The sequence below is a fragment of the Cyanidioschyzon merolae genome, chromosome 8, assembly GCF_000091205.1.
Source record: "Cyanidioschyzon merolae strain 10D DNA, chromosome 8, complete genome".
Taxonomy (NCBI): domain Eukaryota; phylum Rhodophyta; class Bangiophyceae; order Cyanidiales; family Cyanidiaceae; genus Cyanidioschyzon; species Cyanidioschyzon merolae.
Genome location: NC_010134.1, coordinates 201,993 through 229,615, shown reverse-complemented (window position 1 = coordinate 229,615; position 27,623 = coordinate 201,993). Strand labels below are relative to the sequence as shown.

The window sequence follows — 27,623 nt, the reverse complement described above, 5'->3', positions numbered from 1 at the left end:
TGTATTGGTGCCACCATCGGTACGGAGCGCCCTGAGGAAATACGCGGGCATTACTGCAAACAGCCTGATCATCTCGTCCACGATTACTGCAATGCTGTGAGCGCTTTTCGGTGAAGTTCGGGGTTTGCAGCTGCTAACACTCGGCCGTCGCTTTCCACTGTTAACGCCTGACCATTCCAGTCAGTGATGATACCTCCAGCACCAGTAACGATCGGAACCAAGGCCATGTAGTCCCAGGGTTTCAAATCTGCCTCAGCAACGATGTCGATGAACCCGGCAGCGAGCAGGCCATACGCGTAGCTATCACAGCCATAAACCACCTGCCAAACTTTTGCTGCCAGTCCCTCGAAGAAACGTTCGCGGTTTGCGTGCTGGAACATAGCCGGTGTTGTTGCGCTTAGAATTGCAGCTGACAACTCAGTATTTGTTTGGTTAGTATGCGCAACTTGGGTGTTCCATAGCGTCGGTCGCCCGTGGACACCAAGCCAGCACTCGCCAAGAAACGGCTGCTCAATGATACCGAGAACGGGCTCGCCGTCTCGCAGCAGGGCCACCAGGGTAGCAAAAGTCGGTTTTCCACACATGAAAGCTTTGGTTCCATCAATCGGATCCAGCACCCAGAGAAAGCCTCCAGTGCGTGGGTTGACGTCCGAGTCGGACAGCTCCTCGCCGAGAACCCCCTGCAGCGCTGCGGGCGCGTCACGTCGAATAACCGCACGCATGGCCTCTTCGGCCTGTCGGTCAATCTCAGTTACAGGACTGCGGTCCTTTTTCGTATAAGATACGTAGGAATCCTTTCGGCGAAAGTGCCGAGCAACCACCTGAGACCCGGCCGAAGCGATCCTTCGCGCGAGAGCGACCAAGTCGTCGCTGACGTTCCCGGAATAGTGTGCTGGAGCGGGCACCTCCATGGAACACATTCTCCCGCTGACGCACGTTCCTGCAGAACGGGGCCTGCCGAAGAACCTTGCAAACCGGTTTCCACGAGCATACGCACTCGTGACCCACATAAAGACTGCAATACTGGGCTGGAATCCTCGACACCGGCAAGCTGCAGCACCCCGTAGCGCCCAAGGCATCAGCCGACTGGCATCGATCAATCCAAAGCCTCACAAGGCTTTATATACGGATTTCACGCTTATACTTGACAGCTCCGGCAAAGCGCCGCTGAGATCCGGGTTCGATCGGACACCTCGAACATCCCGGCGCCGGAAATCGCCCCGTCCACATCCGGCGTGGTGTAACGGCTATCATACAGCGCTCTCAACCGGCTCTTTTTTTGCCCGCTCAAGCGCACAGCCGACAAACGGCACTACCAATGCCATCCGCCACCCCATGCGAGAACCCATGATCAGGTTGCAGCGAAACGGATCACGAGCAACCAGGCCCCAGCATTGCACACCAACTCCACGCTATTTCCGCAACTGAGCGTCCCACTGGGTACAGCAGCGTGAATCGCACCCGCGTCGCGATCGAAAACATGCACGCGCTGACTCGGTTGCATGACCCCGCATATTGAAAGCACTGCGCGGCAGAAAAGGATTCCCCGGATTCTCCGCATGGACGCATTGTGAGCGTGCTAACAACACGTCCTCCGGGTACCAGCCTGGCACACCTGTACCCCAAATGCTCGCGTACAACGTCGTTACTGACGTGACGCCGGGCCCGCTCACTGCTCCTTGCACCCCTCGTGCGCTTGCGCTGGTAGGTAGAGCGCTCGCCGGGTACCCGCCCGACAATACCCGCTTCGTCGCTGCGGCACATTCAGTGTCGAATACCCGTTCGCACACCGTACCTGTGCGACGCAACGTCTGGGCCCCGGACAGATCTCGTGAACTTGCGCGCATGGAACGGTAAAGCGTTGATGATGCTGGCCTCATGCCCACACATCCATAGGCATCAAAAAGCAAGATCGACGCAAAACACGAGTCTGCACTATGCACAACAGATGGCAGCCTCTTTAGGTGACGCGTTTTCACGTCCAACGCGGCGCGGGAGCCGCTTGCTCAGTACGCTGCCAATTCGAAAAGATGTCAAAAGGGGTTTCTCGCGGCGGGGTTCGAACCCGCGATCTCCTGGGTGAAAGCCAGGCATCTGAGTTGTCAAGGTCTGCTTCAGGCAGACGCGATTTGACGCTAACATCTAGTCGCTCGATGCGGTCACTAGACCACGCGAGAAACAGGAACTCGCTATGAACGTTCCACAAAATTTGTATATAAAGACTTCACTGCGCCATGCCGATCGTTCCAGTTGCCGCTGCTGCGCGCTTGCCCACTGCGCCGATGGCCTGGCTCGCGGGGTGGCGAGGCTTGATACTGGGCAGTTTTCGTTTGCTGACGTTCCACGTTTGACCGCTGCTATGCAAACAGGTGCGTCAGAGGCCTGCACGGAACGACGCAGCAAAACTGCGTACAATGGATGCGTCAGGGCAGTTTTCGTCTGCTGACGTTCCACGTTTGACCGCTGCTATGCAAACAGGTGCGTCAGAGGCCTGCACGGAACGACGCAGCAAAACTGCGTATAATCGATGCGTCAGGGCAGTTTTCGTCTGCTGACGTTCCACGTTTGACCGCTGCTACGCAAACAGGTGCGTCAGAGGCCTGCACGGAACGACGCAGCAAAACTGCGTACAACGGGTGCTTCGCTCATCATAGCGCTTCGAAGTGTCAAGATCGTTGCGTATCGAAGCATGAAGGCTTTGCGCAGGAGCCCCTGCCGTAAACCGAGTCGATGCGAGTCTGAGGCGCCTTGCGTCGGGAGCACACGTTCCCAAGCGTCAAACCAGTGCAATATCCTGGGATGCGCACGGGAACCCGGACCCGCCGTGCATAGACAAGAATAATACGCTACGAGTCTGGGAGCCCCAGGACTGCACAGAACCCCAGAAGCGGGAGTTATCACGGGCGTGGCACGCTGCGCCATTCGGAACGTTGTTCAGCGCCGCGGTCGAATGACTACCGCAAGAATAGGTGCGCCAGCGTTCACTGCAAGAGCGGGTCCACAATTGAGGTACTCTGGGGTTTAAGGAGCAGCTAAATCAGCGTGGTATGGGGCGGCGTTCAAACAACGCCGATAATGGATTGAAAAAAGAGATTTCAAATGCACCGCGCAGGCCGTTCGTATGGATCCTTCCTGTCTGATTGCTATATCGATCTCCGTATCCAACAACATGATGAGCAATCGTGTTCACGAACATAAATGTGGCATTCGCACGAGAAAGCACTTCAAGGGGCATGCAACCGTACCTTGCATCGGGCAAACATCCGCATCTTACCGCCAAAAACGGTTCGGTCTGGATGCGAGTTTTGCGCTCAGGCCGGCACGCGGACGGTGCCGGCATGTCGCCGCTGTCTGCTCCTTACCGGAAAACTCTACTGGGCCCGTCAACAGTGGAAGCATTCGAGGAAGAATCCGGGTTTTTGTCCTGGTTGCCCGTAACACGGACGCATCCGGGAGCTTCTGCTCGGATGCAGTGAAATTCAAACACACAACCAATATACCACAGACTAGCATCCCTATCGAGAATGCGTTACAGTCGCATTCGTATTCTCGAGGTGCTCCGCGACCATCTTGCAGGCACCATTGGTTAAGGTCGCGTCCCCTGTAGTGCCATCCAGCCAGACAAAGAGACCGTGCCGGACCAGGGTTTCGCTGAGGCGCTCCCGGAACCCGCCCACGTGGCCGTTACAGAGCTCGAGCTCCTCGCGCGTGAGCAGCAACAAGTACGACCCGTTCTCCAGTCGTCCCAGCACACAAGGCAGATGTTTGCCGGCGACCTTTCGGGCCTCTGGTCCTATCTCGTCTCGGTGGACGTTCCGGAGGCGAACCCTGGAACCCCAGTCGTGCTGCCCGGACTTGAGCGCGACCCACTCGGGCTTCTCGCTACGCCGTCCGTGCGTCAGCACACAAGCAGCGCAGTAGTTATGAAATAGCACCTTTTGCAAAAAATATCGAACCTCTCCCACGAGTGTCGAGTCGGCGTTGTAAATCACCAGAATCTCGACCAACGGGTTGCGACACCAGGGCGCTGGCACCACCTTCCGAACACGCGCCCCGCTGATTTGACCTTCCTTGTCAGCGTGGCCGGTCTCCTCGTCTTCAACCAAAAGAGACATGGTTTGCGCACAGGCCATACGTCTCGTCCGTCGTTCGCCAGTCCGTCAACGCGTCAACTCCACCGAGTCTACGATTTGTTCGTACGTCTGTACGTATGTAGGTATCGACAATGCCCAGTAAGGAGCGAGCGAAAGCCTGGAGTCGGCGCATAGCGCAACACCAGCGATACGAACGCGGCCGCAAATCGACCACACGCTGACGCACCAATGGTCCGTGTGGCGCCCTGACCGGCTACTCCGTATCGCCACTCATTTCTTAGTCTATGTCTCGCAACTGTGCTCGTGTATGTGTGCGGCACGTGGGTACCGGTCGTGCGGAGGTGCTCGACGAGGTCGACTTGACCGGCGAGCACGGTCTGGAGGCTCTGCGACAGCGGCTTGAGCAGGTGTTCGCTGTACCCGTTGCATGTCAGCGTCTGCGGGCTGGCGTTCCACCGCGGTTAGTGGAGACTGCGGCGGATATTCAGCCCCTGGATACGATTCTGCTGGAAAGCACTGTGCCTGAGACGCCACACCATCGACGAAGACCGAGCACGAACACGAACACTGCGTCCAGAAATAGAAAGCGACCTGTTGGCACCCGGGGTGCGAAACAACTGGCAACGGATGCAGCGATTCAACCCGCTGAGGCGACTGCTGCACTGGGAACGCAACTCGTAAACGCGTTATCGGGCTCAGCGGGGAGTGCTCGGGAAGCACAGGCGTTTCGCAGAGCGCTGCGTGAAGCGCGCACTGAACACGACCAGGAGGTACGAGCGGCGGATCGGTACCGAGCGGCACTCGCACGCTCATATCACGTGGTACGCGAGGAGTCCGACCACGCTGACACTGGTGCTTCCGGGAATGCGTCTCGCTTTTGGATCGTGCAGTATCCCAAGATGGGCGCACGCACGGCAATGCACGAAGACACCCATGTGCGCAGTCTGCCTGTGGATGTGCTGCGGGAAATCATTCGGGAGGTCTACGGCATGCCTCCTGAACATAGAGAGAATTTGCGACCAGCGAAAATGGCACAGGTGTCACCACTCGTGTTTTGGAACGTCGTCGAGTACTGGTGGCGTTTAGATCATGGTCATCAACCGCGACTAGAAGATGCCTTGTGCACGCTTCTGCCAACGCTGGACTGGCAGTGGTTGCGCACTCGGCGCCGTACGCCAAGTCAGAAACGTTTCCGCTCGCTTTGAAACGTACAGTTCCTTCGCGACAGCTCGCTTGTCGGGCCGAATGCGTTTGGGTATCGATAACGTTGCTGGCCTTGGCGCTGAGCGATTGTCTGCGAACGTAACCGGCGGCGCCAAATTCGCTGCTGTTTCGTAGCAAGCGCTCGCTGGAGACTTTCATGGTACGTGATAGATCGTAAGCCCGACGTCTACATCTTCGCGAATGAAACCAGTCTCGGTGCGAGAAGCATATTGATCAGATGGGTGTCAAGGCTCCATGCCAAGTTTGGACAAGAGGCCCGAAGCCTGTGCTTCCAGAAATTTGCGATGTAGACGCTCTTGACGCTGTTGCTCTTTCAAGAGTCGCTTCACGCGAGATTTTTCGAGTTCGCGACCCTCGGCGTCATGCGTCGGAATGCCGTCCTCTCGCCATTGGGAATAGAGACTCGGGTCCAGGAACATTTGACTAGGATGCGTGCGACCTTGTTCGAGCTCTTTCAAGAGCCGCTGTTCCGCTTCTCTACGACGGGCCTCTTTCTCCGCTGCTCGCGCAGCTTCGGCTTGCCGCCGCTGCTCGATGTCCGCCTGAATAGCCGCAGGATCATCGTATTTCCAGATTGCTGGTTTCGGATACGTCCGATCCTCGAGCCGTACCCCCAGAGGCGGTAATACCGCATCCCGAAACTCGTCGCACACCGCAAGAATACTTTCTTTGAGGGCGTTCGCGTCAGTATTTGCATCCGCCGAAAGTACAACTTCGCGAATCTGGTCGCGGAGGCGCACGGCCCCCTGAATCCACGGTTCGACGGAGGCCAGTGCAGCTCCGCCCTGGGACGCGACATCATCCTTGACGTCGTAGTCAAGACCGAAACAAGATAGTATACGACCGACGGAGCTGCGTATGTGATGTAGAGTGGCGTATCCAACGCCCCCCGGTGTTTCATGCCGATGGAGATTCACCGTGCGAATCAGTGTAAGCAAGTCCTGCAACGCGTCCTGTGTGTTGAAGTTGTCGCTCAGGTGGGCACGAACAGTGGCCTCAGTTGCAGGCAGTACCTGGTATAAGAGCTCTAGATCGACTTTTGTGGGCTTCCGATGGCGTTCCTCGGGCAAGTGCGCCCGCAGCTCTGCCTCTGTAGAACGCATAAATTCCTGGATGGTCCTTTCGACTGCTGCCGCATGTGTCATGCTCTCTTCAGAATAGTTCATGGTCGTCTGGTAATGGTGCATGAGAAACAGAACACGTAGTTGGCGCCAATTCCATCGACGGAGAACTTCACGAATGGTAATGAAATTTTTCAGCGATTTGGACATTTTGAGGCCCTCAATATTCAAATGCCCCGAATGGAGAAAGTAGCGTGACCACAGGTCGGTCTCGAAGTACGCTTCCGCTTCCGCGATCTCATTGTCATGATGCGGAAACTCGAGATCGATACCACCGGTGTGAATATCCAAGTGTGTCGTACCCGCACAGCTGACCAGCGACGCCATGACCGCACATTCAATGTGCCAGCCGGGACGCCCCCGCGCTAGACCGTTACTTTCCCAACCTGGCTCCATTGCTGACTTGGAGGCTTTCCACAGAGCAGCGTCTCGAGGGTTCCGTTTTTCTTCCTGGACAGAGAGCTGCTCAAGGCTGGGAGGATCGACCCCGTTTGCACCCGCATGCGGTCGGGTCTCAACGCTCGTTGCTGCTGCGGCAGCGGCAGGCCTGAGCTTCCCAAAACGGTGTCGTCCACTTCGCTCAAACGCTTCCACGTCAAAGTAGACGGAACCAGAGGCCGCCTCGTAGGCATATCCACGTTCCATAAGTTTGCGAACATATGCCGTTATCTCAGGAATGTACTCGGTCACTCGGGTAACAACGTCCGGTGGCAGGCAGTGCAGCGCTTCCAGGTCGTCGAAAAAGTCCGCCTCGAACCGACGCGCTATGTTTGTGAAGCTCTCCCCAGAATCAAACGACTTTTGAATGATTTTATCGTCAACATCCGTTATGTTCATTTGATAAAGTACCGGTATGCCGAAATAATCAACGAGCAAGCGTCGAACGATGTCGAAAGAGACGTAGTTCCGCGCGTGCCCCACGTGTGCGGCATCGTAGACCGTTGGTCCGCAGATATACCAGCTCAGAAAGCTGCGATCCGATGAAAGGGTAATCTGCTCCTTTTCACGAGTTAAAGAGTTGAACACAGTAGGTTTCGGTTCCATTTCAGGAACGCTAGCACCCCGAGCAGCAAACGCTTTTCAAAAGAAAAACGCTGCCGCCAGTGGTTCAGTAGCGGCGAACGATGCGCCCTAGACGACGTCTCCAACTGAGGTGCAGACGCCTCCCGGCCTTTTTGGACCGGCCACCCGCTACTGCCTCCAACTTTTTCTCAAATAACTCCACTTTGGGAGGTTGTCCAATAACGTTCTCTCGTGGCAACTCTGGAGGTCTGCTCTCGAGCACCGCACATGTCGTTATCTTGATAGCGGCGTTAAAGTCTCGGTTCACAAACTCCATACGTTCCGTGCCATCATTGGTTGTACTTACTAATGCAAGCAGTCCCCGAACTTTCGCCCTCCTTTCCATTTGCGCTTCCGTCAGCGGTCCGTACTTTGCTATTCCCTCAGGGCTGCTCTGGCACTTTTCTATCTCGACACTTTGAAGTGTACACCCCAGTTCATGGTGTGTATACGATGTTCGGAACTCATCTATCGATATCGTAACAAAACGTCGTGCACACTCTATGTACGTTCTCGTCGTTAGAGCTGGTGTACACCTTTTTTGGGTCTTCCAGCGCCCTGATCCGTACGCTACTACCAGCCTTTGGCTCTCGTCCTCCTTCAGGGCGTTCAACTCATTGAAAAAGTTCGCGAGCACGCGCTGCCTCCCACCGTATAGACTCATTCGCAGACGAGCCCACCGGGGCTTTGTATACTCCTCCCGTAGCGCCTCCCGATGAGGAACACGAACTTCCATGACTTTCCGAGAAGCTTGAAAGTGTGCTCCGCGGCCCGTCACCTCGCTCAAAGCTTCCAGGTGATCCTTCATTCCTGCATCCCATGCAGGAATTTTCTTCCTCGCATTCATGACTCCCGATTCTCGATAGTATCTTGCTCTCCGGAACCTCAAAAGACCCATGTCTTTCTGACGCAAGGAACCGTCAGTACCATCTTCCGCACGCCTCGGTGCTGCGATGGTGATGATATTCGTATTCCCGGGGTCCGCGCCAGCAACAAAGCCGTTATCTTGCACTTTCTGCACCGCAGGATCCGCCTCCTTCTCATCTTCATGCTGCACCACGTCAACGACAAAGTCGTTATCCTGCACTTTCTGCGTCGCGGTATCCGCCTCCTTCTCATCTTCATGCTGCTCCACGTCAAGACAAGGTCGTTATCCTGCACTTCCTGTGTGGCAGGATCCGCCTCTTTGTTTTCTGCATCCTTCGTCACGGGCGGAGCCGAGGGCGGAACTGGCCGATCTGTCTTCAACCGCCGATAGTGTACACACAAGGCTACTCCATCGGTTTCGATCATCCCAGTGAACAACTTTTGTTTGCTGACTTTGAGCCGTTTGAAATTGAAGATGTTCTTCCAGTACGTCTCCCGGTTTTCACCGGCGAACTCTGTCTTCCTTACATTGAACTCCGGACAGATCTCCTTCAATTTGCTGTAACGTACGTTGGGTCGACAGTCACAAAATGTGACTTGATGCTGCACATTGGAACGACGTTGAAGCGCTTCCCCATTAGGAAAGCTTTCCGTCTCTCCCACTCTTCATATTTTTTCCTCACTCGGCTTCATCTGCGCACTGCGTTCGGGCTCTCGGTGCAAAAACACGAAATATCGCAGGATGAGGCGATAGTGTCTTTCCTTATATTTTTTTTCAACTCTGGTATCTTGTCTATTGGATCCGCCAACCCCAAGATTGCACGGCGCTCTTGTATAACCGCACGGATTACAGAGGCTTCATTCGTGCGCTCGTTTGACGCCTTCTTGTCGACAAATTCGACTTCATCTTCATTCTGGTGCTCGTTGGTGATGCCATTGGTAATCGCCCGTATTCCTGTGCGAGAGATGCCCCGGTAGAGTGCAAACACCGAGCGTCTCATGAAACGTTCAAGGTTCACTGTCAAATGGTTCTTCAGATTCGTGAGGTACTTCATCGCCCCGTATATGTAAATATTCGAGTCACCTCTGTACCGAGTACCCTCGAAGCGGAATTCCGCGAAGTTTTCGTGGAGGGCGTGAACCCGCTCATTTCTCCTCGATGTTTCCCCTGTACCAAGCATCAGGTGAAGAATAAAGTTCCTGTTGCAAAATTTTTCTGGAACATCGACTGTTTCCATGTGCGTCACGTCGCGATACATCTCCCTCGCTAGATGCATCATTCCTAAAGAAGTCTTACGAAAACTCATGGAGTCCGACTCGTCACAGTTTCTGATGGACTCTCGCAATTTTTTCTTCTACGAATCCTTGCTATAGCCGAGAAGACAGGTTTTCACCTCCATCTCGTCGTACTGTCGTCTTTCTTGCAGCCATTGACGTAGGACCTCCCCCGTCTGCTTCTTCGTCTTGTCTCGTTCTTCTATGTTTGGCTCTTTTGCTCCTTTTTTCTCGCCTGCCAGCGATACTGACCCTCCAGGGTCCTCCACTTCGCTGTCCAGAACTTTCCTTTTTTAGTTTTTTTTTTTTGATTTAGAACGCACTATTAACGTCTCTGCTCTAAACCGCGAAAAAGCGCTCGAGTATTTTTACTTGAAGGTTGAAACACGACTGAGATGAAACAATATATTCTGTTACGATTCCAATGCAAATACAAGTTTTACGTTAGAACAACACGTCAACGAATGGTCAGGATCGCGTTTCCCTTCAGCGGCGACATGCGCGTCGTGTCTCATATCTGCCTGATCTCCCGGGTACGCTCACCGAGCGCGATGCGTGCACCGCGCGAGACGCTGCACCGATGGATAAAGGCCTCAGATCGCTGCTGCGCACAACTTGCTTCCAGAGGCCGGTACGCGCTGCGCTGCACCACAGCGTGCGATGCGTCGCGCCCCGTGCGGCAGCGATCGAGTCGATTGTGCCCTCGACTGCGATTGCGGGCGCTCGCCCCGCGGAACAACTATCTCTCTATAAGCGCTATACGTTTGCGCATTGTTTGGGTGTCGGCATGACGCGCAACTGGCAGAACAGCGCCGTATAGCACTCACACAGACGCGGGCGTGGACAGGAAAGCAGGTACAGGCATAGGTACAGGTGTGGGCTGCGGGTCGGCCCCGGAGCGGGACGCGTGTGCAAGTACCATGGCGGCTAAAAATCGTTCGCAAAACATCACTTTATAGGCATCGAGGCTACGCATCAACGCACGGACGATCACTCACTCGCTGTCCATAGGTCGTATCCTTCCTGTTTTACTTCCGTGCATCCTTCACTCAAGTCTTTCTACGCTCTCTCCGTTAGCCGTCCTTTAACTTTTCCGAGGCTGCATCTGCAGCGTGCTGCAAACTCTCCTTCGCGGACTGACCGGTTTCCTTTAGGTGATCCACCGCCTCGCTCGCCTTGTCTTGGGCTTTCTCCTGCGCGGACTTTTGGCCGGTGAGATCACGATACTTGTCAGAGATAGTCTCCTTGGCCGAAGTGAACGCTTCAGAAACTGACTCCTTCGTGGATTCCCATGCACTGCCTACCTTCGCCTCGGCATCTTTGAGAACTGATTGACCAGAAGAGGTATCCTGCGACCCAGAAGACATTGTCACTGCGACGCTAAGGGAACACCTTTCGCACTCGAACGACGCCAACGGTGTACAATAGTGGCGAAGCACGCGCCCTAGACGAAACATCTCCCACTGACGTGCAGACGCCTCCCAGCCTTTTTGGACCGGCCACCTACTACTGATTCCATATTTTCTCATATAGTTCTACTTTGGGCGGTTGTCCAACAAAGTTCTCTCTTGTCAGCTCTGGAGGTCTCGTCTCCAGCACCGCACATCTCCTTAAATTGATAGCGACGTTAAAGTCTCGGTTTAAAAACTCCATACGTTCCTTGCCATCACTGGTTGTACTTACTAATGCAAGTAGCCCCCGAAGTTTCGCCCTCCTTTCCATTTGCTCTTCCGTCAGAGGTCCGTACTTTGCTATTTCCTCAGGGCTCCGTTGGCACTTTTCCATCTCCACTCTCTGAAGTGTACACCCCAGTTCATGGAGTGTATAGGACGAACGGAACTCATCTATCGGTATCGCGACGAAACGCCGTGCGCACTCCTTGTACGCCCCCGTCGTTGGAGCTGGCGTAGTGCCTTTCTTGGGCGCCCAGCGCCCTGCTCTATACGCTACTACGAGCCTCTGATTTTCATCCTCCTTCAGGGCACTCAACTGATTGAAAAAACTCGCGAAGGCCCGCTGCTTCCCAACGTATAGATTCATTTGCAAACGAGCCCACCGGGGCTTTGTATACTCCTCCCACAATGCATCCCAGTGCGCAATGCGAACTTCCATGAATTTCAGAAAAGCTTGAAAGCCCGCTCCTCGGCTTGTCACCTCGCTCAAAGCTTCCTGATGCTCTTTCACTTCCGCATTCCATGCCTCAATTTCCTTCCTTGCATTCATGATTCCCAATTCTAGGTAGTATCTTGCTCTCGAGAATCTCAACAGACGCATGTCTCTCTGAAATGGGCTGTCGTTGATACCATCTTCCGCACGCTTGGGTACAGCCATGCCAATGATATTCGTGTTCCAAGGGTCCGCGCCAACGACAAAGTCGTTATCCTGCATCTCCTGCGTCGCGGTATCCGCCTCCATCTCATCTTCATGCTTCGTAGCGTCAATGGGAAATTCTTTATCCTGCACTTTCTGCGTGGCACGATCCGCCTCTTTCTTCGCTTCATGCTCCGTCCCGGCGAAGTCGAAGACGGAGCTGGATGATCCGCCTGAAACCGCCGATAGTGTACACACAAGGCTGCTCCATCGGTTTCGATCATCCCAACGAAGAATATCTTCAGTTTCGAACGGCTCAAAGTCAGCAAACAAAAGTTGTTCACTGGGATGATCGAAACCGATGGAGTAGCCTTGTGTGTACACTATCGGCGGTTGAAGACAGATCGGCCAGTTCCGCCCTCGGCTCCGCCCGTGACGAAGGATGCAGAAAACAAAGAGGCGGATCCTGCCACACAGGAAGTGCAGGATAACTACTTTGTCGTTGACGTGGCGCAGCAAGAAGATGAGAAGGAGGCGGGTACCGCGACGCAGAAAGTGCAGGATAACGACTTTGTCGTTGACGTGGTGCAGCATGAAGATGAGAAGGAGGCGGATCCTGCGGTGCAGAAAGTGCAAGATAACGGCTTTGTCGTTGGCGCGGACCCTGAGAATACGAGTATCATAACCATCGCGCAGCGTAGCGTGCGGAAGATAGTACTGACGGTTCCTTGCGTCAGAAAGACATGCGTCTTTTGAGGTTCCCGAGAGCAAGATACTATCGAGAATCGGGAGTCATGAATGCGAGGAAGAAAATTCCTGCATGGGATGCAGGAATGAAGGATCACCTGGAAGCTTTGAGCGAGGTGACGGGCCGCGGAGCACACTTTCAAGCTTCTCGGAAAGTCATGGAAGTTCGTGTTCCTCATCGGGAGGCGCTACGGGAGGAGTATACAAAGCCCCGGTGGGCTCGTCTGCGAATGAGTCTATACGGTGGGAGGCAGCGCGTGCTCGCGAACTTTTTCAATGAGTTGAACGCCCTGAAGGAGGACGAGAGCCAAAGGCTGGTAGTAGCGTACGGATCAGGGCGCTGGAAGACCCAAAAAAGGTGTACACCAGCTCTAACGACGAGAACGTACATAGAGTGTGCACGACGTTTTGTTACGATATCGATAGATGAGTTCCGAACATCGTATACACACCATGAACTGGGGTGTACACTTCAAAGTGTCGAGATAGAAAAGTGTCGGAGCAGCCCTGAGGGAATAGCAAAGTACGGACCGCTGACGGAAGCGCAAATGGAAAGGAGGGCGAAAGTTCGGGGACTGCTTGCATTAGTAAGTACAACCAATGATGGCACGGAACGTATGGAGTTTGTGAACCGAGACTTTAACGCCGCTATCAAGATAACGACATGTGCGGTGCTCGAGAGCAGACCTCCAGAGTTGCCACGAGAGAACGTTATTGGACAACCTCCCAAAGTGGAATTATTTGAGAAAAAGTTGGAAGCAGTAGCGGGTGGCCGGTCCAAAAAGGCCGGGAGGCGTCTGCACCTCAGTTGGAGACGTCGTCTAGGGCGCATCGTTCGCCGCTACTGTACACCGCCGTCGTTCGACTTTCAAACTGCGGTGCGTGCGGGTCCTGTTGCGGTAAAATCTCCTGTGTTTGTGGCTGTGCGGCCACCGCGCGCGCCGTGGTACCTCATTTGCATATGCATTTTTCGAGTTTACGAAAGCATTATAAATTGTGATATGTCTTCCGGAGCTCAAGATACAAGCTCAGCACAGTCGGCTCTCAAAGATACGGAGAAGAAAGCGGGTGGCGCTTTGGATTCTGCGAAAGAGTCTGTCACTGGTGCGTTTTCATCGGCGAAGGAGACGATCTCTGACAAGTTCCGTGATCTCACCGGGCAAAAGTCCGCACAGGAGAAAGCTCAAGACAAGGCGGGTGATGCAGTGGATCACCTGAAGGAAACCGGTCAGTCTGCGAAGAAAGGAATAGAGCACGCAGCAGATGCCACCAAGGAAAAGTTCCAGGGGAACTAAAGCGGAGAGCGGTGAAAGCCTTGATGTAAGGAAGACCGGATGCAATGGAGGAAGGATACGACCTATGGAAAGCGAGTGAGTGATCGTCCGTGCGTTGATGCGTAGCCTCGATGCCTATAAAGTGATATTTTGCGAACGATTTTTAGCCGCCATGGTACTTGCACACGCTTCCTTCTCCGGGGCCGACCTGGAGCCCACACCTGTACCTATGCCTGTACCTATGCCTGTACCTATGCCTGTACCTATGCCTGTACCTATGCCTGTACCTGCTTTTCTGTCCACGCTCGCGTCTGTGCGAGTGCTATACGGCGCTGTTCTGCCAGTTGCGCGTCATGCCGACACGCAAACAATGCGCAAACGTGTAGCGCTTAGAGAGACAGCCGTTTTGCGGGGCGACGACAGGCATCACGCGCATGGTCCAGGACCGAGTCGCCGCTCTGCCGTGTACAAAACGAACAGCCGCGGAGGCGACGGGTCTTCGCAACGTTGCCGCGACGAGTCCGACGCGTATGGAGACGCGGCACGCAGCGCGCTAGGAGCAAGACAATGGGCCATTCTGTCTAAAGCGCGTCCTATCAGTCCGTGGGTCGCAGCGCCAGCGATTGACGCCTAGTTGCTCGGAATGGGCTCGCCTAGCCGTGATCGACACCCATGCGGAGAGCCGCAAAACGGAATGCAGAGAAGTGTGTCCGTTTAATACATAAATATACGCTAAAGTCATGATTGTCCAACTGCGCGTGGGAGCGGACGCCAACAAGCCTTTATATCCAATTTATGCAATCGATATCACATGAATGTTGCCATTGTAGCTCAGCAGGGAGAGGAGTCATCATTCGATGCTCGCCCGAAAGCGTTGCACTGAAGGCACTCGCAACGATCGTCAGCAATCGGTCGAGCGATGCAAAGGTCCGCGGTTCGATCCCGCGCGATGGCAACCTTTTGTCAGAAGCCAAGTCGCTTCACCTACTTTCACTACCCGCTAAAAGTCCACCGTGCACGTGGCAATAGTGCTATAGCCTTACAGCCGAGAAAGCTCTTGAGCACTTGAACATATACGTCCCCTTTACCGTCATGCTCGAGACTTGCTTTCAACCTATCTTCCTTGTCCGATAGACAGCCAAGGGAACGCGCCACCGCTTGTCGCTCGACTCCCAGGGAAAAGGGGTCTCATAGGCGCTATGACGCCAGAAAACGTTTCCAGCAATCTTTCCGCACCCTGATTTTTACGTATTCTGACGATCGCAGACACTGTACGCACCATAGCAGCCGCGGCCGTCGTGGATCTTTCGCAGCTCTGGACAGAGCGAAACCGAGCACGTAATCGAAACCTCTGTTTCCAATAGAGCGAGCACAACTGGGTGTCTGCCTCGATCACCTACATTCCTGCAAACGAACAACACGGAGACAGTCGAGCATTGTCCCGCGATAATCCTGTCCATTGGACCAGGAGGCTATCCCGTTCTAACTTGGCCGCGCTTGGAGGCTGGCGTCAAAGGATTCACTGGAGAAAGCCATGGCGGAGTTATGGGCGGACGAGCAGTGCGCAAACGCCTCATACAGACCAAATGGGCGCTTTCCAGCGAAACGTCTCGACGATCCCACGCACCTTCCCCCAATTAACTATGTCGGGCTGAAGTAGAATGTACTCTTAGTCGGTCCCAAAGCTTCCTCGCTGTTTCCAGACAGCGTGTTGTACTCGGAAAGTTCGGATTCATCAGATCACGAAGCGGCACCCAGCAAGCTCGGCGAGCATCATCACCGGCAACAGGCTCTACACCGTGGCGCGCCAGCCCAACTGCAGTCAAGATAATGTAGTGCCATTCACGTGCAATGTACTCATACACCTCGTATTCTGATCCAAGCATGACGTCAGACCGGGCGAGGCCAGTCTCTTCAAAGAGCTCACGAGCTATGCCGTCGAGCACTGACTCGCCGAAGTGCAAACTGCCACCGGGAAAAGACCAAAGGTTCGCTGCCGGCTCTTTCGTGCGCTGTACTAACAAGCACTGTGCAGTCTGAACGGGAGTCTCCACGAGAATAGAAGCACAGTCCTGCCAGTTGCGCTCCTGAAACGCCTGCGCGGCCGCCTCCGGCAGCTGCCAGACCACAGAGGATACAGCAACGCGAGGCGCCAGCGGCGCGCTACTGGTCTCGCACCCTCGTACGGTTGTTCGACGATGCACGCACGCCCCACGGGAGCAGCAACCCGACCTTGCGTATGGTCCAGCCACCATAAAGGCCGCCGCGTATCCTCTTGGGACTTTCAACGAACGCAGATAGACCATGACGAAATATTTTGTGGCCGTCTCAGGAGTATTCCGGTGGATACGCGAGTCTGCAGATACTCGTCGACCTATCTCCGCACCGCCTCGGACACAGTACTGATCCGTCCTAGTATATCAAAGAGCAAGCGTTAGCTCAGTATGCTGTAACCGTTCACCTAGAACAGGAGCGTCAGCGCCGCCCAGACTTGTCTCGCGAGCTCGCTGGGCCTGCCGCACTTGCGAGAGTCACTGCACGACCCTTGGCCTCGCTTGTTTGCTTTGACGGAAGAGGTACCGCGAGAAAAACGTAAAGAACGACGCAGATCCAGACGAAGAAACCTAACCGCAACGTTAAGCGCAATAAATCTGCGTCTGTCAGCATTCCACTCCCGAACCGTGCAGACACGCTTACAGCATATGCGACAACGACCTTCACTCGTCGTTCGTGCAAAAGTCGCAGTCTGCTTGAAACCGCGCACGCACGCACGCACGCACGCACGCACGCACGCACGCACGCACGCACGCACGCACGCACGCACGCACGCACGAATCGATGCGTGTGCTCGGATGCATGCATTCCTGTTCAGCAGCATGCGTAGAAATCGAATAGCGATGGACACTGTGCTCGTACGTGTGCATACATCTTGTGAACGACGACGGGTCTGCGACGCCTCCGTGAACAGTCGAGCTTCTTGTCAGGCAACAACGCACGCCATCCAAATCACTTTGGTCATCGCATACGCCTGCAAGTTACGGTACGTGCAAAAGAGCGCTGCTGGGCGGTTTGCTCGCAGTGCATCCTCAACGAGCTCCGTAGCATCGTGCTGCTGGGACTACCTGTCACTTTTGGGCGGCTACTCGTATGTTGAAAAGTCAGCTTCGGTAATGAAAGCCTGCTGCATGCCACGATCAACATGGGTATGCTGCAAACAAGTATTGAATGGTGACCATGCTGGGTCTCAGCTGTATGAACCATGCAGTAGCGAAATTTTCGCTCCCCTAATCATCGTCAGGAAACTTGTATTCCGTACGCTTCGCCGAACAAAATGTTTATCATCAGAGATCATCGCGCAAATGCATGCGCCCGACCAGTGCAGCAACCTCTCTTTGACAGATTATTCCGCCAACCGAGCTGGCGCGCTCAACGCCGCCTCGTCGTTGATGCGTTGCATCTTGCAGTTCAGGACCGTTTGCCGGGAACGTCCTACAGGTCGCTCGGCTCTGCTTGTTGCCCTGCAACGAGATGCAGCGATCGTGGCTGAATACGCTGCTGCGCCTGACCAGTAAGCCGAATCCATACTGCAGTTCCATCACGTGAAAAGCTTCCCGGGGCAATGCAGAGAACCATGCTGGGTTCGAGACCGCCCGCGAGAGATGCGAAGCCGCCAACTGCATATGTCTCCATGCACAACGGAAGCGTATTGTCGGCGAGCACGAGAAAATCAACAAAACGGTTAGGGTCTGTGAGCGTCCATAAATATTGCCGGTCAAACGTCCAAAATATAGGCTGCTTGTATACAGGCAACGGGGCGACATGACGCTGGTGAAGAATCGTGCGGAAAACATTGGAAGCGAACTGCTGCATATCCGCAGCGTAGTTGCGCTGCTCACGTTCCGCTGGCCATGGAAGTGCTTCTGCAGCTAGACGTTCACACAGGCGTTCCGTTGCGTGGACGAGGACGCTGTAGCGGCAGCGCTCTCCCCGCAGCACATCGAATCGTGCTGGATCCGAGAGCGTGCGGATCTGCTCAGTTCGGAGTCCACTATGCACTCTCAACGTTTCCACAAAGAGGTTCGACAGAGGCGGCCGCGGCAACACCTCACCAAAGCAATCCATATCCCGCTCCGCTGGGATCAGAATGAACTCAGAGCCAGACGACCGCAATGGGGCTCGGAACGCTGCCAGCATCTTCCCAAAACGTCGCAAAGCCAGAAGCAACGCTTGCTCGTTCGGCGTGAGCGAGGACTCGCCTTGCACAGCACCAGCCGTTGGTGCATCTTCATGGGCAGGCTCCGTGACTGGCGGCCACGACATGCATTTTGAACCTAGGAATGGCCCGCAAAGGACAAAAATGCAGTGAGGCAAGGAGGCCTCTGGCCTGGAAGGGTGTTCGGCCGCTTCATCGGTCGGAGGCAGTGTGCTCGTCCCCTGCATCGTTGAGGCTTCGTTCGGTAGGTAGAGTTCCCTGAGCAGCTTTCGCCACTTTGCGTACGAGGTGCTGTCATCAAGGGCCAAATCGGCCGCAAACAGAATATGCAGTTCGCCGTCCGGGTCGTCCAGGGATTCGACCTCGCTCTCAGGATCCGCTCGAGGAAGAGATACATTGCCTTGTAATTCCTGCGCCACGGATACGTCGCCATGTACCTCAGGAAAATCCTTCGCGGCCAATAGATTCCCGCGAGAAGCATCCATTACCTGCGGTGACTCTGGGTGAGGCAACCTGACCGAGCAATCGCTGGCGTGCGCGTCCAGCGAAGCATCCAGAGTTGTGGTCCCAGTGAATCTCAGGTCGCCCGCATGGCTCAGCGGTGCTGATGATTCCGGAGTCTCTTCCAGCGGCAGCAACTTCATGCTCCAGTCAGGACAAAGCGGAGGTTGTCGAAGCTCGCGCACGACAATCGCATCTCCTATCGGGTCGTAAACGCCAATTACAACGAGCATACATCCTGCGCACACGAGCGAGCACGATTTCGTGCCACAGAGCCGGTAATCGTCCACAGCAGAACGTTCTCCATGTAGCCGAAGAGCGATCGATCCAGTCGGATCTTCGAGCAACCACTCATCCACACCCTGAGCACTGAGCATGCCCATCACGATCTGCAGGCGGTTTTCGCTCGCACGGGCAGATCGCAAAACGCCAACAGGAACGACTTGCCTTGGCCAGGGACTCTCCTGTGTTGTACCTTCCCTACGTAGAGCAGATATCTGCAAACAACGCTCAAGATCTTTGTAAAGCGTCTGATATCGAAACGCTAGCGCTTCCCTGCGTTTGGCTATGGGCGGCAGTTGCAGCAAGTCTGTTTCCTTCAACTCTCGGGTAACATGGAGCTTCCACCCGTTCGCCACGTTCACGCGCCCGTGTTTCGTTATGCCAGCGCCAGTCCCACTCCGATCCGTTCCGAAACTGCCGCCTGAACCCAGTTTCAGTGTTCGCTCCACTGCCTCCGTGGATATTGTTCGCGTTCCCTGCTCGAGTGCAGTTTCCCGCAAGCGCTGCACAAGGCTTGCTAGTGCCGCGACTCGTTCCTCTTCATCCAGAAGACTAAGCTCAAGATCAGAGCAAAATCGTTCCTGCAGCAAGTAAACAGCAGCTGGTTCTACAACAAATCCCAGTCTATGAAGCTCATCGACCAAAACTCGCGTCTGGGGGTCCACCGACATCCGCAGCCACGTCCACAAACCAGCCGCTCTGTTCTCGCGCCACGAAGCGGAATAGCGCTTCCGGTAATATGTCGATCCGGCTGTGTGCATCTGCGACGCGCTTCGACAGGTTGCCTCATGTGCAAAGAGCATCAAAAAGTTTCGTTTGAATGTTATCAAGCAATGAGATGGATATTTTGAACCGGATTCTTTGAGGTACGTAGACGCTGCTGGTGAATTTGGAAGAGATTTTATCGCTGCAAATACGTTTCTGCTTACTTCAACCGTAGAGCAGTGTTTCTGAGGAGAATATGTACGCTGGACCCTGCAGCCTCCTTGAACAGGAGCCTGCCGTGCGCGCTCGCTGCGCTACGCTACGCGTCGTCGCGGTCATACCCTGGTGATACTGCGGCTTTGCGAAACATCGCAGCCTTCGGATTCTGGAGTGAGTGATACCATTCAAGGGCAGAATTCGACTTCTTCCTAGGACCAAACCGTTGGTGCATGCAGATCTCGTGCTGGCTGCACGGAGCGGTATGCTGGAGAAATCCCGGCGACGATGGAGACGCCACTCTCCCTCGTTCCAGCGGGGTCAGCCTGACTGAGATGCGCTGCATTGGGACTGCGCCTGCACCGCCTCTGCAGTCGCTGCCGTGGTGGCGCACACAGCACGAGCCCTGCGGACGTGTCTAGTCCGCAGGACCTCTGTCCCAGATCGTAAAACGCAATCTTGGTGTCGTGGACGGTAGGCGTTGCCCGTCACTAGACGCGCTCAACGCTAAATCGAATCTATTCAGGTCTGGTGCTGAAGAATCGACACTGTTCTATGTACATAGCAGGATGAAATAGAAAGGGTCGTACCCTCTGACTCGGTTGTGTACGACTAAGGTTGTGTCTCGTCTTCGCGAGGCCATCAATATCAGCCTTTGTGCGCCTGTTCTGAGACCCCTGTTTTCTGTTTCTCTTTTCCCCTGCCTTTAAATACACCGATCTCTCCCCACCCTCCAGCTCCGATGTCAACAGTCGCAGCGTGTCGATGGCATGGTCCAAATCCCGATTCCGCTGCTTTGGGTGATTTTTCACGCATTTCGTGCAAAGCAGCAAGTTGCGATCCACGCCACGCCTGCTGTATTCATCTCCGTTGTAGACGGCCTCAGTGCGCCATATGCATCCGCAGCGCTTGACTGGGGTCTGGTGTCATCACGCGTTCGCCGCATCTCCTCTTCTGAACACCGCCCTGTGACACATGAACGCCTGTGCTAACAGTCGATCCATGCCCTCGACGGGCACGGAAGGATTCCGTGGATGCCCCCGCTCCGTTGCCGCGCCCGCTGGAGTACCCCGTGATCACGGGACGCCTCTGGGCGATCTGTTCGGCGAGCACTGTGCCAGCTGCACGCGCAAGCACGCTCCATTCAATTCGACCGAGGATTTGTGAAACTCGACGTTGCCCATGATAGAACTGGTAGAGGAATGGGAATCCACGCTGGATACCACGTCACGAAACTTCGATGCGTCTCTGGTCGCTTCATGCAAAACGTCGACGCACGCCCTGCTGGAAGTTATCGCTGCGATGACCCATGTGAACGAGTTCATGGCGGTGTTTCATGGAGCAACAAGAAGCACGGAAGCTTGCTCACATGCACGGCATCATGCTGTCGGTTATTTTACGAACGCACATTCCGGAATGCCGCGTAGCATCTTGATTCCACTGACGTAACGAGTTGCAGTGGCAGAGAGACTCGAACGAACGTCTCCGAAACGACGACACAGCATCCTAGAACTGCATCTGAATCCGTAAGCCCTTATCGCTTAAATTTGAAAATAGAGACAATAAGTCTGAACAGGCTCCGAAAAGATCGCAAAGCCGGAATAGAGCCAGCGGTCTGGTATTCCCGCGGCATCTGAAACGCGTGCAGATACCGTTGACGATCGCGCAACGATCGGCGAACAAAACGGATCAAATCGCGCCGTCCAGATCGCGGGTTGCGGCTCTGGATCGGAGCCGACCTTCCGGAACACCATGATAGCCGCGTTAACCATGGATTCCGTTAAGCCGTAATATCCTTTGTAGCCAACTAGAACTGATGGAATCAGATGCGAGTACATATGCAACTCAGGTATGCATTGGATTAGCATCGGCTGTGTCTCATGCTGTGGAACGTTGGAGCACCTGGTGGAGAAAGTGGATAACACAAAGAGGTTGTTGGCTCGCACTTGGCGTCACCGTTATCTCTGAGCTGCTGCTGGCCTTGTTCTTCTCGTTCCAGCAGGTGCGAAAGGCCACACTTCTTGGCGTCAGTGTGCGCAAGCTGTTTCCTGTTCTTATGTTAACTCTACCTGCCGCAAGCCTGGGTCTTGTGTACTTCGGAGCACGTGCGAATAGCGACTCGAGCGAAGCGTTTCTCGACTCTGGTGCTGCGTATTTTTTCCTGTCGAATACTGGTGGTGGCAGAGGGTTTTTGCAGACTCACCGGACCAAGGTGAATATTGTTGCCCTGGCGTTCGGCCTTGCATTGCTCCTGCTCGGTGCAGCAACGTTGGTGAACAGCTATCGACGCCGGACCCGCGAATACATCGCTGTGGCGCGGCAGCACAGAGCGCGCCTCTTCGCCGACCCGGCGTTGGATGACGTATGTAGCCGGGGCCTGCCGGTACGCCTCCTCTCATACAATATATGCGTACGGCCGCCAGGTGTGTCCGGCTCCAGCGGTGACGACTTGAAAGATGAGCGCCTCAAACTTCTGCTCCCTGAGCTTGCCTCCTTCGACATCATATGCTTCCAAGAGCTCTTTGATGCCTACAGCAATCGCCGTTCAGCCATGCAGGCGGCGCTCAAGGAATACGGCCTGCGCCACCATGTCTATCTGCCAAAGCGGATCCTTGGCATACCTCCGAAATTCGTCGATGGAGGCGTCAGCATCTTCAGCCGTTTCCCGATCGTTGCATGGGACTATATTCACTATCGAAACGTGGTGTACCACACGATCGACGCGCTGGTTGGTAAGGGCGTGCTCTATGCGCGCATTGAGTTGCCAGTGTACTGGCCTGCCGACTTCCCGCGCAAATGGAATCGCTCCGCGTTTCCTTCAAGCACAGTTCAAGCGAAGCGGGTCGAGAGCCAGACCAATGCACGCTACTTGCATATCTTCAGCACGCACATGCAAGCAGGTGATCGACCGGGCTATGAACCGGAGGCCTACCACGCCGAGATTCGCTTTCATCAAGCGGAGGAAATGCGTGACTTTATCGCACGCAAGGTCGCGGATGACGCAGGGCCGGTACTCATCACTGGCGATTTCAACATCAACGCCCGAATCTCGCCGGAGAATCCGCATGAAAGTCGTTGGTATCGGGAGCTGATGCAGCGCTTTGGAAGCGCACCGCGACAAGGCGCTGCCCTCCAGGTCGTCGACCTAGTCAGCCTTGCCCACAGCGGGATGCATCCCATCACTGATGACGGAAAGTGTATCGATTATTTGCTGTTTGATCCGCGGCAGGGACCCGTTATAGCGCATGGCGACGAAAACGGTGCGGTGCGCATCTATCGCTACACGGTGCCGGAGGCGGCACGAACCCGCATTTTTCCTGAAGAGGACTTTTCGCTCTCGGATCATTCTGCGGTTTTGGCGAGGCTGCGGATTCCAGTTGCCTGGCCGAACAGCTAAGATTCGTTAAACAGGTCATGTGTTCATCGGTCTGTGGCAGGGCATGGATTCATGTGCAGCGTTGCCGGTTACGTATGGTACGCGCTGGGCCCGCTGCGAAGACGCTGCGCAAAGGCACATCGGCACCTCTTGGCAGCGTCTCGCGACCTCGAGGCGACGCTCGACGCCTCAGCCTGGGGCACGCTGTGCGAGCTGTTGATATCGAAATCAATGCAAACCATGTGAAGACATGATCCGAATTTATACGATATGCTTATCTCTGGCAATACAGGTATTGATGATCTAAAGCGCGCGATGGTATTCGGGGAACATTGCAGAGACAAGCTCAAGTGCGCAGGCATGGATGTACCAGCGGCATTTGTAAAACCAAATATCATCACAGTTTCAAGTCGTACGTCGTCGTCGAATACATCGACAAGGGTCCAGTATCCCGTTCAGCTTCGTGGCAGCGTATGCAATGGTCCATGACTGGCCCGCCACGAACCTGTTCCGACCACGCTTGCAGAGTACGCATGATGGATACTGAGGTCGGTAGGTCGTTTCTGCGTCGCAGCATTCCGTTGAGTCGCATGCTATATGTGACCATTAAAACGAACAACGTTTCACGACCATGGAGGGTATATACACATACGCACCCGCAGACGCCTCCCAGTCTTGTTTGACCGGCCGGCTGCTATCGGCTTGAGTTTCTCGTTGTACACTTCGACTCTGAAAGGTAACCCCGCAAAATTGGATTGCGTCAGTTCCTCGAGTCTCTTCTCTTCAGCACTGCACACCGTCTGATTTTGATGACTGCGTTGAAGTCTTGGTTCACGAACTCCATCCGTTTCTTGCCGCTGATGGAACGCACCATTACAAGGATGCCGGGACCTCGTGCCCTGTGTACCAATACATTCCCGTCTCTCGCGCCGCTTCTCTTTCTTCTTCTTCATTCCTTGCTCTTTGTCGCTCGTTGGCCGGCGAGAAGTGGATTTCTTTTCGTTACTTTTCCGGCCCCCGATGACACCGGCCCTCTAGGATCCCCCGCCTTCCATCTCCATGCCTTTTCATTAGATAATTATTTCTTCAAAATGCACGCACTTGGAACGCATCTGCTATAAACCGCGAAAAAGCATTTGAAATCATGCACCTGGGGGTGAATCGCACTCGGGTTGAAAGACTACACGCCCTCGTATCCATATCGCCGAAACGGTACGCACCCGAGTCTGGGATTCGAGTTTCTTTCCTGCGACGACGTCACGTCACGAAACACAACGGTACGTTTGCACGTGCAAGCGTTGCGTTGGCCCGGTCCGCAAGAAGCGGCAAGCGCGTACCCGCAAAAGGCCTCGAGGGCTCGCTATGCTGTGGTCAAGTCTCGGTTCCGAGCCGCCTTTGGCATAGAGTATTGTACCCGGTCCGGTTTCAATCGTAGCACCAGAACTAGTGCAGCGCAAGCAAGGCTCATCGAAGCCCAAAACTCTTCACGCACGTTCAACACTGCGTTTCTGGAAAAGAAGTTGAACAGGTTACAACGCGCGCAGCAGCGCTGTTCCGCACATCATACTGTACAATCTTGGAACTGACTTGTTCCAAAGAAAGCTCTAGCGTGACGACCCTGGTTCTGGACTCATAATAGCCCAAGTTACAGCGCTCTGCATCGCCTCTTCGCGGAAAGCATCACACAACAACACCCGGCACTGACACCTTGCGCAGCCACAACAACACCCAGCACAGGCCCGTGCTCTCAAACAGGACTCGCTGCAGTAGTGCAGCAACGCAGCGTTTTCCAGTTGGCTTCAGACTTTCCGGAAGACTAGGCAACGTGTTCACTGCCGCAGAAAAACGACCACATGGGTGTCCTCCTTCTGAACCCCTCCGAAACACTCTACCTCGTAGCTTTGCCGCGGTGGCAGCGCATGCCGGGCGCTTCGCACTGCGACGACGCACGTGGCCTGCGCGTACCGACGTTCATCGTTGACGCTCGTGGTATGCTGTCTTGGGTACGCGTTGCCGTGCCTCGCTTTCGGAGCGTGTTTCGTTTGAGAAGCACTCGTATACGCTCGCGTCACTGCGGGCCGTACATGGGCGGCACTGCGAGTAAAGGCACGAGTCATAGGCGCGATGCGGAAGTGCTCGTGGAGAGCGTCCAGCGAGTCGCGCTGGAGCTCCGACACGCACGCCAGCGCACGCCGCACGTTCTCAGCGACGCGTACGAAGCCGAAGCTAGACAGCACGTGAGCGCTCTCATGGCCGTTGTAAATAGTGTGGACGTTGCGCAGTTCGAACTTTCCGAATCGGACCTAGTTAGCGCTGTGGACGGTGCGGAGCATAGCCAAGACGTGTCGCTCCCGGAGGCCAGCTGGCCAGAGGAGTGCAGGTGGCCAACTCGCCGTATCCAGTACGTCTTCGGTGCCGAGCAGTCTGATCTATTTTCCGTCGGGGTATTTTACCTGCCGAAGGGAGCGTACTTGCCACTGCATGACCACTTTGGAATGGTGGTCGTCTCGCGTGTGCTCTGGGGCTCACTTGTTATGCGCGCGTTTGATTTTGCGACGGATCATTACACCAACTACGAAGAGTTGGAATGGATGCACTGCAATGGAGGCTGGGCAGAGTCGACAATTCAGCGCTCAGAGCGCGAAGCTGGTGACGCCTGGGCGCTTTACCCCAGGTCTGGAGGCAATATTCACGAGCTCGTTGCAGTTCGAGAGCCGTGCGCTATGCTCGATATCATTATGCCGCCGTATCCGTCGGGAAGCACCATTTTTGATCGACGAAAGAATCGCGAACTCTATGAATGCCATTATTATCGAGCGACCCGGAGGAGACAACTCGGTGACCCGTCACGTACTCCGGAATGGTTCCTTGAACGCTTCCCCGGCGAGGATCTCGTCTATGTGCAACGAGCTCGACAGCGTCTGTTTCCAGACCTCTGGCGATAACAGGCCATATAAACATGCGTTTCGCGCCGTGAAGCTTCGTCTCGTTTGTGGAGGCTTGCATCGTGAGCGCACGGGACACCAGCAGCTCCTCGCTTTGGCATGGGCGCGAACGGACGGCCACGCGCCCACTGAAACCTGCATTGAACCCCTGGAAACTAATCCACATGATCTGTTCCGCTTGCGACGTGTCCACCACGCATCGTTCATGCAGGAACCTGTTCGATTCCGGTGGGCAGAGCGCGCTCACCGATTGACCATAGATCCAGCAGGTATCGTGAATGCGACAGCCTTTTTGATCGCATCGGGAGGAGCGTCCGCGCGTAATGCACCACGGTTTGAAACGAGCACGCAACGTTCCTATGCAGAAATGCACCTAGCTGTCTGGGTGGAATGACGGCAGCGCATACAACTAGAGGTGCCGCATGCCCATATGGCGTCGTCGTCGTCGTCGGCGATGCCGTCTCCACACGGAAACTGCGTTGTCGTATCCGTCACCGCGACGAACGCCCTCGACAGGCTCGGTACCCACAACATTGCTGGATCCATCGAGCCGCGATTTTAGATGGACATCGTGGACCGGAGCGCGTGAACTCCGGAATCGTCCGCAGAGAAACGGAGGACTGCTCCCTGGTTACCGGCAGCAGGCAGGCAGGCAAGCACCCCAGAATTCGTGTGGAGTTATGGATTCGATAAGCGCAGCGCACGTGGCATCGTATAGCGTCCATTGTGGACAGATGTAAACACCATGAAAGAGACCGATCCAGATATGCGTGCATTCCATAGACGAGTTGTACGACGCACGCCTCCAGACAAGAGGCATATTATCAGGACCAATTCCATTATCACCAGCGCTGAGCTACCTTGGAGTCTTCAATGTGCAGGCTCGTTATATCTATGCAGGGAGCATCGAGTGCGCGTCAGCTATCGACATCTAGGAAAGCAGGCATCAACCAGCGCTAGAGCTCAGCGGGCCAGCAGCCGTCACCCAGACTTGCCTTTGGGGGTCGTGGTCCGTTCGTACGACCCTCTGAATGCCGAGTGCTTGCTGTGCGCACCGCGCGGAGACAGAACGACTATAAAGTACCCTCGTGTGCAGGGGCGTCTGCTCGATGTGTCACGTTGGATGCGACTGTCGTGCGAACGCTCTGCCCAGCGGGAATAACAGGTCTCACATGAAACAATCTCGAGCGTAAGCTCCCAATGTCGGCACGGAAGCGCATACTGCGACCACTGGAAAACGCTCAGCGAGAGTACGCCAAGGTCGTAGCCCAGAAACACCTCACCTGCACCGGCTTGTCCATCCTTCCGAGTGCATCCGAATGCAAACACCATTGCGCTCGCGCCGCGTTGTTCGCTACCAACGACTCCAGGCGAATCTGCCACTGCAGAAAGCGTGCCCCGTGTTCAACTA

General features: G+C 55.0%; 9 protein-coding genes and 4 non-coding genes across 13 annotated transcripts, besides 6 other annotated features; 4 read left to right on the top strand and 9 right to left on the bottom strand.

Annotated features, from left to right (window-relative positions):
* Positions 1-83: 83 nt before the first annotated feature.
* Positions 84-1,010, bottom strand: CYME_CMH095C (similar to inositol monophosphatase; the record flags this gene model as incomplete). Its single annotated transcript, XM_005536007.1, has 1 exon — positions 84-1,010. One exon carries the CDS (start codon positions 1,008-1,010, stop codon positions 84-86), a length of 927 nt encoding a protein of 308 aa, XP_005536064.1.
* A 1,034-nt stretch (positions 1,011-2,044) lies between these two features.
* CYME_CMH094R lies at positions 2,045-2,113 on the bottom strand. Its single transcript has one exon. It is a non-coding gene; the product is annotated as a tRNA-Glu (tRNA).
* Positions 2,114-2,359: 246 nt separating this feature from the next.
* Positions 2,360-3,996: a sequence feature (possible transcribed region).
* On the bottom strand, positions 3,516-4,133 carry CYME_CMH092C (hypothetical protein; the record flags this gene model as incomplete). Its single annotated transcript, XM_005536006.1, has 1 exon — positions 3,516-4,133. The coding sequence occupies one exon, from the start codon at positions 4,131-4,133 to the stop codon at positions 3,516-3,518; it is 618 nt and encodes a 205-aa protein (XP_005536063.1).
* Positions 4,134-4,378: 245 nt separating this feature from the next.
* Positions 4,379-5,299, top strand: CYME_CMH091C (hypothetical protein; the record flags this gene model as incomplete). Its single annotated transcript, XM_005536005.1, has 1 exon — positions 4,379-5,299. One exon carries the CDS (start codon positions 4,379-4,381, stop codon positions 5,297-5,299), a length of 921 nt encoding a protein of 306 aa, XP_005536062.1.
* A 243-nt stretch (positions 5,300-5,542) lies between these two features.
* Positions 5,543-7,483, bottom strand: CYME_CMH090C (cysteine--tRNA ligase, cytoplasmic; the record flags this gene model as incomplete). The annotated part of the gene is made up of 1 exon (XM_005536004.1): positions 5,543-7,483. One exon carries the CDS (start codon positions 7,481-7,483, stop codon positions 5,543-5,545), a length of 1,941 nt encoding a protein of 646 aa, XP_005536061.1.
* A 12-nt stretch (positions 7,484-7,495) lies between these two features.
* Positions 7,496-10,234: a sequence feature (repetitive element).
* A 124-nt stretch (positions 10,235-10,358) lies between these two features.
* Positions 10,359-10,845: a sequence feature (possible transcribed region).
* CYME_CMH087C (hypothetical protein, conserved) lies at positions 10,717-11,010 on the bottom strand (the record flags this gene model as incomplete). Its single annotated transcript, XM_005536003.1, has 1 exon — positions 10,717-11,010. The coding sequence occupies one exon, from the start codon at positions 11,008-11,010 to the stop codon at positions 10,717-10,719; it is 294 nt and encodes a 97-aa protein (XP_005536060.1).
* A 184-nt stretch (positions 11,011-11,194) lies between these two features.
* Positions 11,195-12,548: a sequence feature (repetitive element).
* Positions 12,549-12,696: 148 nt separating this feature from the next.
* Positions 12,697-14,085: a sequence feature (repetitive element).
* Positions 14,086-14,794: 709 nt separating this feature from the next.
* Positions 14,795-14,929, top strand: CYME_CMH084R. Its single transcript has 2 exons — positions 14,795-14,859; positions 14,894-14,929. It is a non-coding gene; the product is annotated as a tRNA-Phe (tRNA).
* A 682-nt stretch (positions 14,930-15,611) lies between these two features.
* Positions 15,612-16,280, bottom strand: CYME_CMH083C (similar to mutator MutT protein; the record flags this gene model as incomplete). The annotated part of the gene is made up of 1 exon (XM_005536002.1): positions 15,612-16,280. One exon carries the CDS (start codon positions 16,278-16,280, stop codon positions 15,612-15,614), a length of 669 nt encoding a protein of 222 aa, XP_005536059.1.
* A 1,183-nt stretch (positions 16,281-17,463) lies between these two features.
* On the bottom strand, positions 17,464-19,641 carry CYME_CMH082C (DNA polymerase epsilon, subunit B; the record flags this gene model as incomplete). Its single annotated transcript, XM_005536001.1, has 1 exon — positions 17,464-19,641. The coding sequence occupies one exon, from the start codon at positions 19,639-19,641 to the stop codon at positions 17,464-17,466; it is 2,178 nt and encodes a 725-aa protein (XP_005536058.1).
* A 987-nt stretch (positions 19,642-20,628) lies between these two features.
* Positions 20,629-22,202: a sequence feature (possible transcribed region).
* CYME_CMH080C (hypothetical protein) lies at positions 21,708-23,288 on the top strand (the record flags this gene model as incomplete). Its single annotated transcript, XM_005536000.1, has 1 exon — positions 21,708-23,288. One exon carries the CDS (start codon positions 21,708-21,710, stop codon positions 23,286-23,288), a length of 1,581 nt encoding a protein of 526 aa, XP_005536057.1.
* Positions 23,289-23,517: 229 nt separating this feature from the next.
* CYME_CMH079T lies at positions 23,518-25,188 on the bottom strand. The gene has a single exon (XR_002461299.1). It is a non-coding gene; the product is annotated as a hypothetical transcript (transcript).
* A 70-nt stretch (positions 25,189-25,258) lies between these two features.
* Positions 25,259-26,212, top strand: CYME_CMH078C (hypothetical protein, conserved; the record flags this gene model as incomplete). Its single annotated transcript, XM_005535999.1, has 1 exon — positions 25,259-26,212. One exon carries the CDS (start codon positions 25,259-25,261, stop codon positions 26,210-26,212), a length of 954 nt encoding a protein of 317 aa, XP_005536056.1.
* Positions 25,698-27,533, bottom strand: CYME_CMH077T. Its single transcript, XR_002461298.1, has one exon. It is a non-coding gene; the product is annotated as a hypothetical transcript (transcript).
* Positions 27,534-27,623: the final 90 nt, after the last annotated feature.